Genomic DNA, 20,608 nt, shown 5'->3' on the forward strand with positions numbered 1-20,608 from the left:
CATCCCTTTTCACCGATAAGGCCGATAAATTAAGTAACAAAGGATTCGAAGACTTACTTACTTTTGTCCCTTTACATAGAATAGATCAAACATTTGTTAACTTTGTTCTTCAAAAATAAATTCAATAGTAGTGTTAAAGGACTCAAATTGGATCAGTCAGCGTTAATTATTTCATAAAACATCCATCATGTATGTATGTATGTATGTATGAGAACCCACCAGTGGCTGATAGGTCTTTCGACCCGAGTCGGTACGGGAAGTCTCGACCGCACGTTCAAATAGTGTCCATGCTTAACTTACCAACAATGTTTGCAGTGCAAGCAAGGGGTCCGTTACCACTGGTTTGGGATAGGATTGACTCACCAGTTTCTCTTCCAACTGTTCGAAACAAATTTAGAATTAAATATGAAAAGGAACCATAGTATCATTCTCATGATTCCATTTTTGCTGAGATACTCCGGCTGGATTGAACCCACAATCCATTGTATATCAGTCTTTCGTCCCCACGAATCCCCTTTAATAGAGTTAAGCTATTTTACATTTAATAGTTGATAAATCATTTAGTTATTTCGAGAAAAATAGTGATACAATCTTACCATTTCTGTTGCATTTGGTTTATACTCATCTGTGAATAGTCGTTTACCGAGACCTTCATCAGCCAGCAAACACCTCTGGATATACCATGCTTATTCGGCCGGACGTTGCACTTCGAAATCTTACCTCAAATTTCTTCACTTAATCAAAACAGCATATCCTCTCAACTTCCATTCACAGGACAATTGAAGTATTTTCATCTTCCATTAAATTTGTCTCTCGTTCAGGCATAGTTTGCGCTTAGCTCTAGTAACTCTATATTTATGTTTTCGGTGGCTCCTCCTGCTGGGAACACCCGGTCGCCGATTGATATCACTTTTATCGTTTTCTTTAGACTTTGTTACATTAAAAAAAACTAAAATTATCGAGGTAAAAATTGTTCTTGGTTATTAACCCCCAACTCAAATCCCTTAATTTTGGTCATTCGTGTGCATACAAAGTAACTGGGAAAAAGGGCAAGGCTTTCTTCATCCGCTAAAAAAAAAACAAATCGTGTCGATGTGTTGAATTTATTTGCAATAATTCCCAAAAATTCTCAGTACAAAAATAGGTCCTCATCTGTTTTCAATACCATTACGCCAAAAAATAAAGTGAGCATGTTCCATTCATTTTTTTTCATTGATGAGTGTGTATTTCTAGAGTTCTACCTGCTACACGTTATTTGTGTTAAGGAATTAATATTGAATCTGACACCAATGTGGGTTTCATCCAGAATTTACTTTGGAACTTCAAGAAGCACAGGAGTTTAACGACTACAATTACAGCTTGGCTTTTGTTGCAAACTATTGACTTGTACAGAATAGTGGAGAATCTATTTACATTGATTAGTTTTTCTTTGTTATTATTTTCTTGTTCTATTGTACATTGAGTTTGGTTGTACTTAATCTTATCGACAAGTGAGGTAACGTTTAATGTTGAATTCAACTTTTTTTTTTGTTATTTTCTTTTATTTTGCGATGTTTTTTTAGGTTTTTCTCTCTTAAATCTTTTTTTAGAAACTGAAGTTCGTGCGACTAAATCACACAAAATCATACTTAAATCAACTTATAGCGAGACACAACAGTTGAAAACTGAACAATACCAATATGGTTCGAATCATACATAACACACAACTAAATTCAATTTATATGGAAACGATTTTGTTAACCAATAAATATGTACCACATACATACACACTATCCTAAAGCATCAAACTCAAAAATAACCCAATCGAAGGCGTATAAAAATCAAAGGATTTGGTTCGAAGCTCGCTTCCTCTATTCCTGCTTCAGAGCACCCAGTTCCTCAAGCAGCTCCTGCAAGCCCTCGGGAAAACGGCCGGCCTCAACTTCAAGGGCCCAGTACTGCAGCTTCTCCAACTCCCGGCGCAACTCGAAAACGGCCTTCTCCCGATCGCTGACCAGCTCCTCCAGATATTGGTAGCGCAGCTTCTTGCGGGCCCGGCACTCGCGAGCACTTTGCCGGCTGCGTTCTATTGAGAGTGAGGACAGTAAAAATTATGTTATTTATAAATCATGTTTTTTTTTAATTCCAATCTTTAAAATACTAACCAAGCTTAGCCTTCATATCAATCTTCTCGGTAGAGGCTTTGCGACCTGGCTTACGTCCGCGTTTACCACTTTCCTTGCGCTCCTGTTATGGAGAGAAAAGAAAACATATGATAGCAATGTCATTAATATTAGCGATTTTTCAATTTTACATTTCTTTAAAACAAACTTATAGAATGTGACTAGAATTTTACGAACTGGCTTGGTGGGCTGGCAGATCGATCTCAAACGTGGAACTTCATCATCTGGTTATCAAAAGGCGCTAAAAACCAAGATCCGGGAACGTAAGTGGAGTATGATTGGTAACACGTTACAAATAGATGAGAACGAGATTTGCAGAGAGGCGCTTGACTGGAATCTAGATTGGCCCCAGATGCTCGTGGTCTTCGACAAAGTTGTTCGGCGAAAAATTTTCTTTAGAGAATCTCGGTTCCACAGCAGAAACAGAAATGATGTTGATTTTTCAGTACAAAATATTCAATTTGCCCATACAAACCTTAAAGTTCAGATTTACTCGTGTAAAGGTTACTTAAAAATTCTGCAGAAAATCATGGATGAGTTTTGAACCAAAACGAAGCTTTTAATACCCCAGGGTTTGAAAAATTAAAAAATGACCCAAGTCGACTCAGTCTACTATGACAATAAACTTTCGTTTGATAACCGACTCAGATGGTGCACTGGGTAAGATATCGGACTGGCAAGCCGAGATGAAATGTTGCAGTATGTTCGATTCTCACTTTTGGGATGAATTATCCAATAGGATGAAAATCCCATAAAATGTTTTTCTTGTTTCGCTTGAATGTAGTGGTCATGCATCATTTAGATTGGAAGCTTCAATCTTTATGCCAGAAGTGCTTTTCCAATCATATTATCTTTGGTACAGAAAACTTTTCAGCGCATTATCAGCACAGAGATTTACTAAATAGACATTGGATTTTTGATACCTCTTCTATTTCTATAGGTGTAGGTTTCAAGGATTATCAAGGCATTCTTATGGGTGGAAGATTTTCTCGAATAAATTCGGACTATAAAGCAAACTAAAAATCGCATGTAGAGTTCCCGAGTGTTCTTTTGTAAATTATCTTATATATTTATCTTGCATTAAATAGTTAGAGTTTTGACTAATGTATTTTTATGAACCAAATCTCAGTGAAGATTCATGCTTCTTTGAAGAGATATTATCAGGATTGGTCGATCTTTGGAAGATCGATCTTTTCAACTCAGATTTTCGATTTTTGGTTCGATTCTTTAGCATGGAAAAAATCGATTAGATCGGTTTATTTCCGATTCAATCTTTTGGATTCAGTTTTCTCGCTTAACCGAGATATTAGGTCCAATCTAGAGTACCGATTTAATGTCGAACAGTGCCAACTGTTGAGCATCTCGTAAGATTATTGGAACTCTTCGATTGCTTTCCTCCTTCTATTTTCATCTCTATCTAAGACCTATTTCACGGGGACGTCACAAATTTGTTTGAGCAATGTTCCAGTAAAACGTGAATAAAAGAAGATACCAATCTAAATGGTATATCAATTAATTTAGAATTCAGAGAATTACATTTTGATATTAAAAGTTTATTTCTCGATAAAATAGTTAATGAAGTTGTTACGCGTACGCCACAACTTGCGCATTTTAGATTTTCTGAAAAATTCACATTTCCTATTTATGATTGAAAGTAATGTTTAAAAAATTACTTTTAAAAGAGGGTATTTTTTTAGAAAATTCTGAATAATAAGAACTGCCGAAATATTGAGCGGCCACCTGGAATGGGTCCTAACTAGAATTATTCGATCTTTAGGAAAAGATCGATCTCCAAGATTGATTCAGATGGGCGGTCGTAGGATCGATTCCCCTAAAAATCGAAGCTTAAGGATCGATCTCATCCATTTTTAACAAGAAAGAGAACATTTTGATACAATAAGGATACAAAAGAATACGAAGTTTCTGCGCTAAACTACTATCTTTGGTTGAAATAAATTCATATAAACGCTTTAATTCAGATAGGTACTCAATATATTGAAAAATTCCAAACAATTTCTCTGGTGTACATAAAGGGTGATACGGTCAAAATTTGGTCAATATCAACTTGACGTATTTCTTTCAATTTTGCATTTGAAAACCTGAACACCCCTCATTTTGAAGGTGGGTGTGTGTAGAATGTTGCTCCTATTTTGATTTTGGAATCCTCTCTTCAGTTGTCAAAATGCCGTCCAAGGAAGAAGAGCAGCGTATCAAAATTTTGCTCGCGCATCGCGAAAATCCGAGCTTCTCGCACGCAAAGCTGGCAAAATTGCTAAAAAATGCCAAATCAACCGTTACAAATGTAATTAAAGTGTTTGGGGAACGTTTGTCGACAGCCAGAAAGTCTGGATCGGGGGGAAATCGAAAACCGGAAGCTGATGAAACGACAAAGAGAGTTTCCGGTAGTTTCACGCGAAACCCTAACCTCTCTCTCCTAGATGCCGCAAATAAGCTGGGTGTATCGTCTACAACCATGCATCGAGCCAAAAAACGAACCGGACTATCGACTTACAAGAAGGTAGGGATTCCAAATCACGATGATAAACAAAATACGACGGCCAAAGTGCGATCCCGGAGGCTGTACACGACGATGCTGACGAAGTTTGACTGCGTGGTAATGGACGACGAAACCTACGTCAAAGCCGACTACAAGCAGCGTCCGGGACAGGAGTTTTATACGGCAAAAGGAAGAGGAAAGGTAGCAGATATTTTCAAGCACATGAAACTGTCAAAGTTCCCGAAGAAATATCTGGTTTGGCAAGCCATCTGTACCTGTGGCTTGAAAAGCAGCATTTTCATAGTTTCCGGGACTGTCAACCAAGAAATTCACGTGAAAGAGTGTTTGAATAAACGTCTGCTGCCTTTCCTGAAGAAACACGGTTGTTCCGTACTGTTTTGGCCGAATTTGGCATCTTGCCATTACGGTAAAAAGGCCATGGAGTGGTACGCCGCCAACAACGTGCAGGTGGTTCCCAAGGACAAGAACCCTCACAACACGCCAGAGCTCCGCCCAATTGAGAAATACTGGGCTATTGTCAAGCGGAACCTAAAGAAGACCAAAAAACTGCTAAGGACGAGCAGCAGTTCAAGGCAAACTGGCTTTCTGCGGCAAAGAAGGTGGACAAGGTGGCTGTACAAAATCTGATGGCATTTTTCCTGAATTTTATACTAATTAAACTTGAAAAAGAAAATTTAATTTGATTTTTTAAATAAACGATTTCACCGATTTACACGCGTTTTCCCTTGACCAAATTTTGACCGTATCACCCTTTATATTTTGAGCCAATCAAATTAAACAATAAAAAAATAATCATTGTTGTTTATTTTTATCAAAAGTTACCTAGGTATTAGGTTTTATTTAGTTCTAAATATTTTCAAGATCGAAAAAAAATCATTAATCCAAACCTCAGATTTTGAATTCATCATCGGTCATTATTTAAAAATAAGTTATTAAACTCAAAAATGAGTAATTTCATAAATTTATACATATGTATGTATTCGTTCGGTCTAGATCTAGATTTCGCCTATATTTTCGAATTCAGAGATACAATTTCGTTGAATTTTTGTCTTTTTATCGAATTACTGAATTTTCGCGGAAATATAAAGACAAATCAAAGAGAAAACTTATGTAACTTTTTCTAAGAAGTCAAAATTATTCACTCATTTTATTTACAGTCATCGAGAAAGTTGATCATTTCATCAAAACCTATATTTTCAATGTTTTTATAACATTTAACAGATTTTTTTCAAAAAAAAAAAAATGCGCGAGTTTTTAAACACTCCCAAATCAGTTAAAATCAAAGAAATTTTTTTAAATTACTTCCTCAATATCGAAGAACTCAGAACTTTTTTTTTTAATGTGAACATATTTTTTTATTTTATTTACCCTTTTTGTTGGAAAATTGTTACTATTCCAAACAAATGATTTAATTTTCAATTCATTCGATTCAGATTTAATGAAATTCTAAAATAAAGATAAAATAGAAAAAAAAAATTGGATTTAGAAATGAAATTCCTCTTCTTCTTAACACTAAACATACCGACACTTTGTATATTCATAAAAACAGCTACCTTTGAAAAGTCGTCAAAAATTATGTATTTCGTATTTCAAAAATCTAAAGATGCCAAAATGTGACAAATTACGTCTACTTTTCAATTCACTTTTTCAAAATTTTCTACTGTAACAGGAACAGCTTTGGCGGATGATTGATGGAAAAGTACGGGTTTTACACAACTTTTTTACATTTTTTGTGGCCATGATCTTAGAAAATTTTTGAAAAAATGTTCCATATGTGCAACATATAGCTTCTAACTTCAGCTTTCTCAGGCACTAAGTGAAATTTTTTTCGAGCACTTAATAACTGATTTACAACCTTTTTCCTGAAGCATGTTTTTTCATAAAATTTTTCTTGTACTGTAAATAACTTTAAAGTAGGAGGAAGTAGGCCATGTGTTTTTGACATCGCACGAATTTATTTCGTGCTCCGTGAATTTTTTTTTATAAATAATAGTTTAAATGCTGAAATATACGTGAAATTGTGCATAAGTGAATTCCAGAGCAAATAATTAAAGTGGCATTCGCAAAATATAGTGTGGCTTTAGGCAAAAGTTGTACAAAGATGCAACAGTGGAGTTTTTTTATTTGATGCAGTCAGTCGAAAGGGCTGGTGGTACGCCCTGTGGACAGTTCAACGGGAGTTTGAATCCAGGAGAAGCGTTGAGCTTCAAGAGAACTGCAGATTTATATTCAGATAAGTGTTCTTCATTGTTTAATGTTCATTTAATATGTTTCATATTTCTTCGACAAATTTCTTTTGTAATGTAACATCCAAAATCTTAGAAAAAATTACAGTTAGATTTTTCTATACAATCTGCGAAATATTTCACAACGGATGAAAAACTTGTGTGCAGGTTGAAACATTTCATATGAAGCGTTTGGTAGGGATCTCCACGCTTCATTCCTCCCTTTGTTCCAGTATCTTTCGCGGGGTTTACCACATGGTTGGCCTGGCCGTAGTAATCTCTGCAATGCATGTTTACATGTAACAGAGATTACGTTGAAAAGAAAAATGAAGGATGCAAGTCCTTTAATTTTCCAGGATGCTTACATGTTTTGGCCATGTTGGTAAAAGAAGAAGAAGAAGAAGAAGAAGAACTGTAAATAACTTTAAAGTAATTAATTGTAGCTGAAAATTGTCTGAGAAACATATTTGAGTCGAATTATAAGCTTTCCAAAACTATAAATTTCATAGAAATGGGCTGAGAAACAAGAGAGTTTTAGCGAAAACGGTGTTTGCCGTCATTTGACCGCTCGCGGTATGAATAGGTATACCACATGCGTTATTCGAAAACCGTAACACTTAAAAAAAATTTAAAAACGCAAAAATACTTACTTTTTAAAAACAAAAATAGTCCTGTCGTTAAATTTGCGAAAAAACAATCATATAAGGCGTAATCATCGTTTAAAGTTCAAAAACCGTCATTTGACCGCCTCCGGTACGTTTAGTGTTAAACTACAATTCACAATGAGAAATAAATTTAAGAATTGATTAAAAACAACATGATATTTTCGAATCATCATTCCGAAACAACAGGATAACAGGATAAAAAAGTGCTTTAAAATCAGTATGAAGTATATTACAATTATGGTCAAAATATAATCTCAAATATTTGTTTCTCGAACGTTTGGTTGCGAAATGAAAATCATTTGAATTTCGTTTCGATTAACTTTCATTGATATGAAAAGCTCATGAAAAATAAATAATTGGAAAAAAAAATTCTTGAAAATTTCTGCTATTCAACAACTGGTGAATCATTTTCATTTGTAAAATGACATTGATAACAAGAGATTTCAATGAGCTCATAAAGTCTTTTTGGTATACAAAATACGAAAATAAACTTTTATCAATATTCTCTCACACGGAAAATTATAGATTCGCAGATTGAAGTTGTATAAAAAAAATATCGAAAAAAAAGATATAATAATAGGATATAATAGGTTAAAAAAGTTTAAATTAATTCTTCAATTTTGAATTCTTTTATAATAAAAAAAGGGTATACACACTGTATCCTCACCTCCGCCGCCCCTCCCTCATTATTCTTTCAAAATGCACTTTTATTCACGAGATATTAAAGTTATTTTTATTGGTCGATTTTATGAAAATTTGTAAAATTAAATCTATCCATATTTCTGTCTCATGCTTTCTAGATCAAGTTGATTTCAAGCAATATTGTACTTCAGCCAGTTCGGTAACATTTTCTTCGACTTTGTTTTAAATAAACAAAAACCAGAATATTAAATGTGTGGGATTGTGGAAGTTTTATTTATGATTGACATTAAAAATTAACATACACTGTTTAACACTGAATCAGAAAAACAAACTAGTGGCTTAGCATCAAATATGCGAGAGATTCTCAGCAACTGCCCCCAAGAAGAATCCAAATTAGTTGCCTTCCTCTGCAAAGCCGGATTAATCTACAAAATATAGAGGATCACCACGAAGCATGACCCTAATGGGTTAACCAACCAATCGAATCGAGGAAGAATGACCCTAACGGGTTAAACTCCTATCAAAAAAGAAAACAAATCAGAATTAAAATCATAGTAGGGAAGATAAGGGCATAACGAGCACCCAGGGCATAACAAGCACTCCTTTTTTCTACAAAAGTACGTATTTTCTTAAACAAATTTTCATGAGGATTTGTTTCGTACTACCTATAGTATTAATTTTTTACCAAAAAAGAAATATCCTTATCATCTTCACAGAAATATCAAATAATAACCAGCTTGGTTCTTAAGTGACGAAAATGTTATAATTTTTGAGCACCACCAAATAAGCTTTTATGACCTTTAAATCATCTTGATCTGAAATGTACGCACTGCAACATGATTTACACATTGTTTCTCAATTTTCACCATCATTGAATTTTTGATTTTTCACTTTAATCAATTTTAAAACGCGTTTTTACTTAAATTTGTCGACCTGGGGCGAACAGAGCACTTTTAATCAGGGCAAGTCGAGCGTTCTCTGCCGGGGAATCTAGCAGCGAATTCAACTCGATGAAGTCAGCTGAATAATAGAACTACAGCTTGACTTGTTTCATCTGTCGATTTGACCTATTGGTAAGGTGTCGGAGAGGCTAATCAGTAGACTCGAGTTCGATTCCTTTACGAGTGGTTTTTTTTCACATACCATTCATGATTGATTTTTTTTTATTGTTACTACATATACGGCTAGTAGCATCATCCGTCAAACAAAACACCAGAAACATAATATATGAGCATGTGTTAATTCTTTGAATTTTACAAACAGACCTAGATTATTTTGTTACTGTATATTTTGATGAATCTACGCCTCACCGTTTAGTGCAAAATGCATCTATCATGAATGATAAATGAAAAAAAAATCACCTTGACCAGGAATCGAACTCGAGTCTACTGATTATCTCTCCGACACCTTACCAATAGGAAAAATCGTCAGATGAAACAAGTCAAGCTGTAGCTCTATTATTCAGTTGACTTCATCGAGTCGAATTCGCTGCTAGATTCCCCGGCAGAAAACGTTCATCTTGCTCCGAAAAATGGTGCTTATACTGCCCCAGAGGGGTTCTCATTATGCCCTCAGCAGTGACTGGTTTTCAGCTTTCGGAAAAAAAATTTAAAATGCATTTTTGAACGTTTTTATCTAATTTTTCAAGTTTCATCCAATTAGGCAATAGACTATTTGAGTGTCTGAACACGAAACAATGATGTGATTCACATATTATAGCTGTTCTGTATGGTTAAATAAGCGTTTTCCTTAAGGTGGCCATTATGCCCCCATCTCCCCTATCATTCAGTTACTAAACGTTTTATGTTTAGTTTCGTCAATTATCGTTTCATTAAAAGCCCGTTGGGGCTTATTTTGCGACTCGAGTGACGTGACTTGCGAAATTTCATATCGTTATGCTGTCTTAAATAGAGAAGAGAGAAAAAAACGGGATATCTCATAGTTAAAAAACGAAAATAGTATTCATGAGGTAAATCTAAATAAAGACTGTCGAAAACTGCTCTTAATTTTAGAAATCAACTTGAACATATTTTTGAAATTCTGTGAAAAATTTGCAAACATGATCTTTTTTTCCGGTGACATGCCAAAATTCCCGGGATTTTTCCAGGTATCCCGGTGACGCGATTAACTTCCAAAGTTTATCCCGATATTTCCGGCTTTCCCGGTTCGCTAGCTAACCTGTTTATATCTTCGAGTTACAAAAAGTGTTGTGTTCAACTTTGACAAATATAGTTTCATTGTTAGATTTATAACATTTGAGTTATGCTCCTTAGTGTATTACACTCGCGCCGAGCGAAAAAACGAAATTTCTCGTAGGTCCGCAATGTGTTAACTTAATCCAAACTTTTTACAAAGCAATCCGGGCCGGGCCACACTTTTCCCAACTTTTGTATTAAACTTTTCCAGGCATGTTCGGGTAAACCGGACTCTCTGACAAGTATATTGTAAGATTATATTTCATTTAACAAGTAAATGATAGGGGTTTCATGGGAAATGGTCAATGTATTGGCTGCTAGTCCATTCCGCTCGTATATGAATATTTTCCTCAAATCTATCCATATTTTTGTCTTATGCTTTCTAGATTAAGTTGATTTCAAGCAATATTTCACTACACCAGGATTCCAATGAAAATTGATGTAGATGATTTTCAGCCAGTTCTGTAATATTTTCTTCGACTTTGTTTAAAAAAACATAAACCAGAAAATTAAATGTGTGGGATTGTGGAAGTTTTATTTATGATTGACATTAATGATTAACATACACTGTTTAATACTTAATCACAATTAAAATCATAGTACTGAGTTTTATGAAATAAAAAAAAACAAGGACGAACTTATAAATGAAATTCTATCTAGAAGAAGATAATCGAGCTTTAATCGCAAATTCCAACTTCCGATGTAAAAATTTCAGGTAGAAATGGGGGTCAATTTTCCAAATTTGTGACACTTATGAAGGGTAGAAGTTATACATCAAATCACTAGTTGCTGTTCATATTCCCATTTAAGGGTTCTGCTCAACGCTTTTTTCGTCATTCATCAACCTCAACCCAATCAACAAATCACCGAGCTGTGGTGCGGGCGCTGCCGAAGATATTCATGGGGTGGCGGCAAAGGAAACATCACAAAACCGACCATCCAAGGGAACGTCGCTCGTTATTACGTCGCAAAATTCTGCAAAGCGCAAAATGCGACGCTCATGGTCTTCTTTGCGAACTGTATGCTGGCTGGCTGGCCGTAGCGCGAGTTGTTGTTTTTTTTGTTGGCGTTGTCGAGAGACTGGGCCAGCTAGCAGCAAAGTACGTATGTACGTACCTTTTTTGCCCCCTTCTGGGAGCGGGGGCACGCAATTACGTATTTGCAATTCGACGCAATCTAGCCGTTGGCGTTTTACAAAATACTCTAGATTCTGCACTTATTGTTTTCGTATTTATGATGAATATGAAAATTTTTATATAACTGTTGTTAAGTTTTGTGAGTAGGAGTTACTTTTGCTATTTAAGATAGTATGAGTTCAAATGAAAAGCGCAATTTTCGAATAGTCCATTCGATATAGAACCGGCTCTATCGGCTGCGTCGTCATAGGTAGAATTGTTGCTAGCAGAGGAAGGGCTAAGGGAACGCTTAGCAACTGCGATTCAAATATTACATCAACCCGTCCTTAACAACGTTAACCATCTGAATTTAACTTACCTTTTTCTAGGGACAGAAACCCAAGTGCACAAACTTCGTCGATTGCAATTCTGAACAATGCGTATTCAACTTGAACGTTAATTGCGCGTCAGGGAGTTCACACAACGTTTGGCCCAATTGTTGCTGCACTTCGATTGGTTCAGTTTCCTAGATCAGGATAGGCTAGAAACTACGTGGGCTCCAGAGACTCTTTCTCCAAATTAGAACAACTCTTGGGAGGAACGGTCCAGCAATTTTATCGTCGAACACAAGTCGTTCACCGGGGAAATTCTACCGGGTGTCAGCCTTCCTGCCTCTGGCGAACCTCTCGACGACGACGACGACGCTCGGATGTGCGGATGCTAGGTACGTGTTACATTGGAAAGAATTGAAACGCAACTGCGACTGGGCTACTTTGCTCTGCTAGAACGAACCGGCCGACAATCATTCGGTGGAAAACTTGTGGCGTATCATCGCCATCAAGTCTCAGCTCAGTTCAGTAGGCATCGGGTATAGTATAGTAGCAAGCAAGCAGCATGGTATGGCTAAAAAATAACACCATCAACGGAATCGTCGCTCTCTGAATTCAAGAAAGCGTCGCTCTCTCGATGTTTTATCGAAAACGCGACGACAGAGGTGCCAGATTTCTAAACTGAAATTTGGTTCCCCCGGTCCATGGTCTCCAATTTTCATTCAATCATTTGAAACTGGACTGCTTTGGAAGTTTACAATCGAATAACTTTTTTTTGGTTGCCAAAAGAAAACTTATAAGTTTCGGGTTGCTATGAAAGTTAAAACATTCAGACCGGTCCGCATTACAGTCAAATGAAAGAAAAAAAAATCGATTGAAAATGATTGCTTGTGCATTTTCACACGGAAACTTTTGAAAACTTACCGAGTAAGTTATTTTTACGCAACCGGGAGTTTTTTGACGTTTACTTTGAGTTGCATAGTTTTTGTTTCTTATTTTCTACGCAACTCAAAAGATTTTTCAATAAAACTTTCGCGTGAGTAGTTTTCCAATCGCCATTTTGTCCGATTTCGGGGGATTGTTCGCGTCGATTTGCGCCGAGTTTCACGTCACTTTCTTCCTGATTTCCTTGAAAGGTGCCGGATCATTCCTCAGGTCCTAAAGCAGTTCTTCCGGAAGCAAACGGTTCAAATTAACAGTACGAAGGGCCAAGAAAGCAGGAGGAATACAAAAAAAACCAAATCCGGCAAACGTCCATTTGTATTTGCTCAGAATGGGTTTCCGGGGAACATTTGGTCTCGTATGCTCAATACCTGATAAGCCGTGGCCAGAACAAACCAAGTTCTTCTGTAGATTCCGGGCAGGTAGGCACCAATCAATCTTATTTTATTTTTTAACATGACTAACTCAATTGATTTTATAGATGCTTGCAGTTGGGAGCAAGCTTCAAAGAATACCATTCGAAACAACACCATTTCCTAGCAAAGAACCTACCGGAGCTAATGGGGGATACTAGATTGTTTCTTTCATTCATGGTCCGGATGCGGAATAGTCCTTCGCTGGTGAAGTTCAATCGATTCAGTACAACCGGATTAGGTAAGTTACAGTCAGTTTCCTTAAATCTACGAATTTTAATACTAAAATTGTTCTGACAGGTTCTTGTGGTGAAACGCGTAGGAGTTGCTGATTTTCCCATTAGAATAGCAGAACCAGCAAGCATCTGTGAATGACATGTGAAGGCGTACGAAACCACCGTAAGACCATGGGGAAAAGTCCAATTCATCGGTAGGTCGAATATTTTTCCCGGAATACCTCCGAGGTCATAGCGAAGGCCAGCTGAAGCACCGGTCACGTTGTACTCTGAGGGAAAGGAACACCATCAATGCCACCAGACATCAGCTGAATTTACGTCAGATAGTGCTGTGCTGCAATCGCATTGCAACGCAACATCCGGCTGGAACCAATCTCTCGCTAATCCCAAGACGACCGAATGAAGAATTTATAAACTTGTTTGGAAGTATTTTATGCATTCGAACCAGTAAATAAAGTAATAAGATAGAAATGCCTGTATTTTATTTAATTTCGTACGAAAAAAATCGCTATTATTTACGTTTCTATGATTCGACGCACCGGCGAGAAAAAGTGAAAAAACTTTCTGTTGAGTAAAGTGCACTAAACTAACGTTGAGTTAAATACGCTTAACTTAACGTTGAGTTTATTGCATTAAACATAACGTTGAGTCCCTGCACTTTTTGTCCGAGATGCGTACAAAAACTGGCGGTTGAGTTTATAATTTTTGCCGTGCATGCATTGTTGAAAATCTCCAAATAAGTGGATGATTGGTCTAAAAAGTTAAATTATTTGAGCGTTTTTTACAGAATCAAGCTGTCAAAATGAATAAAAATAATTTTATTTTTCAAATTTTAGAATTTTTTGTTGCTTGGAAAATCGATTCCTCTTACTTTAATCAAAAATTAATATAAATATTAAATGAATTTCAAGTTTGTGAATAAATTCCTCTCTGAAATAGTTTATTATCACAAAAAAACTAGATGGAAAAAAATCACACAAAAATAACAATTTTCATTTTCGTTTGAATTTGAAGATCTTGATTTTTTATTTGAAAATCATCAGGTGCACTTTGAAAATCATTAACGTCATTACCATTTGAAACACCGTCGAATTTCAACTGAAAGCATCGTAAACAAATTTACAGTCAGATTAACAGACAGATTTTTGTGTCGTGAGTGTGAAAACTGGAGACGCTGCCTCAGTCAACGCAATCAGAATTCAAATTTTAGATTTAGTATTCACTTTCCTTCATCCAAATTAGTAAACACTAATCTGTTTGATCAAACAATTCCCGTATGTAAATTTTATCTACTCTTACACAAAAATTTAACTGAAACGTTGGCATACCTACATTTAGGAAAAGGAGAACGGAACATGAAAGTGGATTTGACGATTTTGTTAGGTAAGGCCGGAACAAATTTCAAATCCTTTTTTTGTCGCTCGGATTGTAGTATCCATAAGTGGTTCGATGAGATGGAATCCACAGAAGCATTGATTACGCAGCGGGCGTGTAGGAGCATACAAATTTATGCATTCCAGGAGATCGTTGTTTTCAATATTGCCGCTAAGTAAGCCGAATGTGAATAAACACTGCAGGAACTTCCTTCTACGGGATAGCATTGCAAGATGAATCAGGTTGCATCGACGTTCATAGGGAGTCCTGACTTCGGGATTCCAGTTGAGTTTCCGAAGAGCAATGCTCGCTGGACACCTTCGAGAGATTGACTCAAAGTCAGCTGGAACGGGGCCCAAACTGGAGCCGCGTACATATTCAAGTATACTTCTGACGATCGAACAATAAAGTCTTTTAAGTGCATACACGTCATTGAAATGGATTGTGTTGCAACGGAGGAAACCAAGCATAGCGTAAGCCTTCGGGGTTATTGTAGTGATTTGCGTGTGAAATCTCAACCGGCTATCGAAGGTAACACCGAGGTCCTTAATTGTGTTAACAGTTTCGAGAACGGTATCACCCATTGTGTAGTTATACTGATGCACGTTACGGGTTTTTGATGAACTCATTGTTTTGCACTTTTTGACGTTCACCAACATTCTTCGAGATCATTCTGCAACACGATGCAGTCCAATGGTGAGATAATTTGTCGAAAAAGCTTTAGGTCGTCTGCATAAAATAGTTTATGCTACGTCAACATATCACACAAATCGTTAAGGAACAGTATGAATATTAACGATCCAAGATGACTGCCTTGGGAAACACCGGATGGTATTAAAAACTTCAAAGAGCAGAAAGAGTTGACTCTAACATAGGCCAAAAGGGAGTTCAAATACGAGGCAAGCCACTTTGTTATCCACTCAGGAAGTCCAAGTTTGTCTATTACCAATATGTGAGGGACGCAGTCAAAAGCTTTGGAGGAATCGATGTATACAGTGTGTGTGGGGCCAGGTTACGCCATCGAGGAAGACCAGGGGCAATTCTATCGCTTACCTTGCGGGTGTTCGGACGCTGAGCAGAAAGCTGTTTCCGTTTATTACACTGAACTGCGCGGACGTGCGTCGTGTCGATCGCTCGATTGGAACTCGACTGACTGCCGTTGCGTTGGAGGGAGAAGCGTGCGCGACAGAGACGAATGATTCCGTTCACTTTTCGACTAGGGGTGACACGAAAGGTATATCGATGCCCAAGGTAATTGCATATTGGCATCGATTGTATTATCCGAATGGGGACAACTTCTGATATCCCACAGTGTGCACTTGCACGTTTTTCGAGTTTTGGTACCACACAATTTGTAAATGCCATAAGATTCGAGGTTGTTGAACGTTTTTTCATGAATCTATGTTAAGCACCATCAATTAACTGAGCTATGGACGGATATATAGCATCGTACAGTAAAGATTCAAATACTTTAGCAAAACAGTTAAGGATTGAGATAGGACGGTAGTTTTAGACGGAATGAGCGCTACCACTTTTATGCACAGGTGTGATCAATGCTATTTTCCATGCCTGCGGGAAAACTCCAGATGACAGGGACATATTAAAAATCCTTGTTAAAGGTATCGCTATTGAGGAGGCACAGTTTTTAACGAACACCGGTAGCAAATTGTCAGGTCCTGGTGTTATGTACCGGGAAATGCGGATACACGAACTAAAATACACGCGAGATTTACATGCTAAAACTGGACTTTTATTACGAACTAAAATTGGGACGTGCGACTCGCTTGGACAACAATAATAAAAGTACATGTATTGTTGTTTACATCCCGCTGGTTGGCGCGTCGATCAGCTGACAATAGGCTGCCAGCAGTGAGCCCAGCGGTTTTGTTGTAGGGTGTTTCACGCCCTAACACCTGGTCCTTCCGAAACATTCACTGCTATAAGGGCATTATAGACGCCAACATCAGAAAGTGTAAGAGTAGGTACAAGGATATTGTAAGACGGTAAAGACTCAAGTGACCTGAAGTGAGTCCATCGTCATTCAGGAAAACTGACTGGAAGAAGGACCGGTAAACGTTTCTGCTGTCTTGCTTGAGAATGTCATATCAACTGGGATCCTGCAGTAGTTTTTTCGGCTACGGATATATAACCAAAAAGCATCGGGATTCGTTTTAAGCTCGCTTTGAGTGCGATTTCCGTACTCGCGAAAGTAACTATCCTGAGCGAGTTCGTAGTTTTTTTCAACATTTAATAGAACTGACCTATCTTCGTTAGATCTTGATCGGAAGAAACGCCTTCTTGCTTTCCTTTCCTTTCCAACATGGCTTGCGATTGTTAGATCCAATTTTAGGAGCTATTTTTGGGTACAAATGTATCCAAAGTAACATACATTTGTTGGTAAAAACAGGAGACACAGTTATTGACGTTTGAAATTGTTTGGATTGTTGTCCAGTCAATTGAAACGAGAGCGTTGATTAGGTCAATGTAGTTACAATTTCTGAAGTCGTACTGTTGTTGTAGTGCAACTCGTTCGGTTTAGCAGCATGCAGTGCGATTGTCAAGTTTTAAAATAAACGGTGGGTGGTGTGTCAATTTTTTAAATCAATGTGGGAGGGTCAACTCGCTAAATTTGAAATACTCAGAGCACGGCTACCTTTTACTCAGACGTCGCCACATGTATGAAGCAGCCGACGGCTGATCTTAATGAACTCAAAAATTAGCGGAAAAATTACTCAGACGTCAGAAAATTCGGCACTCAGAGAACTCGAGTGCTTGAAGGCGACAACTGAGTAAATGTTGATCAGTTTGTGCGCGGCGGTCAGACTTGGTTGTTTTTGTGCGGCAAAAGCTAGAAAATTTACAAGGTGAATATTCATTCTAAAGGTAATTTCTGGCTATTAATTCAATATTATTTTTATTACAGGTTTCTGTGACGAAGTAATCATGGTTCAAACACAATTATTATGGAATATTACGGCATCATGGGTCCCGGCCCGGGAGACTAAACCCGACGGGAAAAAAAATTTCCATAAGTTAGTGATTTTTTTTTAAATAAATGTGTATGCCAAACATTTGGACTTTTGTTATTCATCAGATCAACTAATCCATCATTTGTCTGAAAAATAATACAGGTTTTAACTATACTAGCATAGAAAAGCGGCCAAAAACCGCTTCAGACTTTTTCGCGCATTCTGAGTAACCATGACTCAGTTGTCGCGAAAAGGGCTGTTAGTCAGTTCTGAGTAAAAGCCGTTTAGTCAGAACTGAGTAGGTGCGGTTTTGGCGACAACTGAGTAGCCGTCACTCTGAACTGAGTAGCTGAAAGTTAGCGAGAACTCTAAATAATTTTTTTTTTATCAGAAGTTACTCTAAATTATTTTAAGAAGAGAAATCACCGTGAGTTTGTTTTTTATGAAATTAATTTGCGGCTTTATCGGTGAGGGTTAAAGAGTTGAACAGTTACTCTAAATTTAAACTGTACTTCAGAAATATTTGATAAATCTTTCAAAAAAGCTGAGAAACCACATTGATCGATAAACTGCGCCTCGAAAAGCTTGAAAACAACGAATGAATTTAGCAAAACAAATATAAACGATAAATGTATATAAAGTTACTACGTCATAATTTTACTAATCTCTCGTTGATGCGCATGTCCGCACACAAACACCAAGCCATCACAGCACATAACGGCGTCATCGGAACACGTACGCAAAGCAGAATATGAACAAAAACAGCAAATCCCCAAGAAAACAACCTCCGTTCATCGCACCATCGATTTCGCAATTTCATCAAAAATGGCGTTATCCGCTCCTTTTGTTACCTTACGATATGGAGATTCAAAAAATTAACTAACGAAACGGATATTTGTTAGTATTTATTAGCTACATTGCTTCTGTAATTCAGCTGGGCATATTTTTCGAGGGGCGTTCAATCGATTGTGATCAAAACAAAAACAAACAGCTCCCAGCCACAGGCAGTCGCCATCTTTGTTATGCTAGTCATATGTTTACGCAAAGCTGAGAATTTTTCACGCAGTTTTTAGCAACTTACCGTTTGATTTTGCTCCTCAATCACCGTTAACTCGTCACAATCCATGATTGGCGATAGTTTTTAAAAACTTTCGACTAAAATCCGATACACTGGCACGCAACACTAGAAATTTTCTTCACCCAACGTTAGCTGCGAAATGTGCTTTGTTTTGAAGGTAGAATACACGAATGGCGTACGTTTGATATCAGCCAGCCAGCAGCTCGTCGTCAATGAATCGTGACTGCTTCTTCCTGGTTTCGCGTTCTGTTCGTGTTCTTTCTCTCGTTCAGGGAGAAGGAATGCTCGTGCCGAGGCCGTCCGTCGGATCGCAAGTCGCAAGAATGTGTTTACGGTGTTTACAGTTGTGATGTTGCTAGTGTGAGTGAAATGTAGCCGAGCTTTTGAGCTTCAGTGAGCATGGTCTGAGTTCACAAGCTTATTAGGGTGAACCTAGAGAATACGTAACGTGAGTGATGTACAATAAAAAAGTACTGAGGGAATGAAATCGGTAAACCCAGTGGCGATTGTATAAATTGAACTAGAAAAATCATATTTTCAAGTGGTCATAGATTTTATAGCAGCTTACAAAGAGACCTTGCTTCAAACATTCGATTTGGAAAGTATAAAATGTTTAGTTAAAGAATTTATTAAAATTTAATATATTTTTCTGAATGTGATAATCAGTTGATTTCTTATCTAACAAAACATACTTTCCAAATCTAATGTTATGTAGCAAGCTCTCTTTTTAATAAAACTTCTTTAAGATCTATTCTCAAAATGCTCTAACTGATAGGGAAACTCTCTAGCTTTTTTTTTTTTTCATTTGAAACATCCTAACTGCTATGTAGAAAAGCGAGAGTCGAGCGGGAGAGCATTTAAAATTTCATGAGAAAGAGAAAAGTTTTTATGAATGGAAGTTTCAATCGATTTGAATTCTGTCGACTGGCCTCTTCCCTGTCGTCTGTAGTTGCTGGCTTTGCCGGACGAGAGAGGATTCATTCAGAAGAGAGAGAGTTTGAGAGAAGCGTTTGGTTCGTTGTGAGCGAAGCATTTTTTTCCGAATGGCGTTCATCGCGATAAAAAATTTTCGCAGTTTTCGGGATTTGTGCGCTTTTATCAATCATATCCTTCGAATAATCCGTTTGTCAAGGCAAGAATCGAAAGTGACTTCCTGTTAAAACATCAAAGAAAAGAATCTATGGTTGGATGATGACAGAAGAAAGATTGGTGCGTGAGAAAAACATCCGATTCGTGAAAAAGTGATTTCGCGTAGGATGAACAGGGGTGTGTGAAGGACGTCCGAAATTTGGTATCCAGCTCGAGAAATATTGGGGATTGAAGGAAAGTCGTACATTTCCTGTCGTCTTAAATTTTATAACCTTAGCCTAAAACTCAAATAACGATAACCTAACTATTGGGAACCAAATTCCAAACGAAGCTTTTGAATTTCTAATCAAAATCGTAGAGATCACATAACCATAACCTGGAAATCACGATAAGGTATAATAAATGTATAGTAATTGAGAATTTGAAATCCATAATAATAGAATGAGCAAACGAATTTCAAATCAATCCGGAATGTAGTGTCTGACCCAATGTAAATTGATTTCCAAACTGATTTAAAGTTCTAGATTAGGATTCAAAGTTCTAGCTTAGGATTCAAAGTTCTAGCTTAGGATTCAAAGTTCTAGCTTAAGATTCAAAGTTCTAGCTTAAGATTCAAAGTTCTAGCTTAAGATTCAAAGTTCTAGCTTAGGATTCAA

The 20,608-nt window shown here is 37.1% G+C and overlaps 1 protein-coding gene across 1 annotated transcript; it reads right to left on the reverse strand.

The window, feature by feature from the left end:
• Positions 1–1,089: 1,089 nt before the first annotated feature.
• LOC129747437 (REPTOR-binding partner) lies at positions 1,090–19,133 on the reverse strand. Its single transcript, XM_055741666.1, has 3 exons — positions 18,867–19,133; positions 2,145–2,226; positions 1,090–2,065 (listed from the first exon to the last, which is right to left on the reverse strand). The coding sequence occupies exons 1-3, from the start codon at positions 18,909–18,911 to the stop codon at positions 1,851–1,853; spliced, it is 342 nt and encodes a 113-aa protein (XP_055597641.1). The 5' UTR covers positions 18,912–19,133; the 3' UTR covers positions 1,090–1,850.
• Positions 19,134–20,608: the final 1,475 nt, after the last annotated feature.

The sequence above is a fragment of the Uranotaenia lowii genome, chromosome 2, assembly GCF_029784155.1.
Source record: "Uranotaenia lowii strain MFRU-FL chromosome 2, ASM2978415v1, whole genome shotgun sequence".
In the NCBI taxonomy this organism is placed as follows: domain Eukaryota; kingdom Metazoa; phylum Arthropoda; class Insecta; order Diptera; family Culicidae; genus Uranotaenia; species Uranotaenia lowii.

Excerpts from the sequence above, each read along its gene's own strand:
- LOC129747437 (XM_055741666.1), bottom strand. The coding sequence starts at position 18,911 with ATGGATTGTGACGAGTTAACGGTGATTGAGGAGCAAAATCAAACG. Across the intron at positions 2,227-18,866 it reads TTGAGGAGCAAAATCAAACG|GAGCGCAAGGAAAGTGGTAA; the intron begins GTAAGTTGCTAA and ends TCTCCATAACAG. Across the intron at positions 2,066-2,144 it reads TGATATGAAGGCTAAGCTTG|AACGCAGCCGGCAAAGTGCT; the intron begins GTTAGTATTTTA and ends CACTCTCAATAG.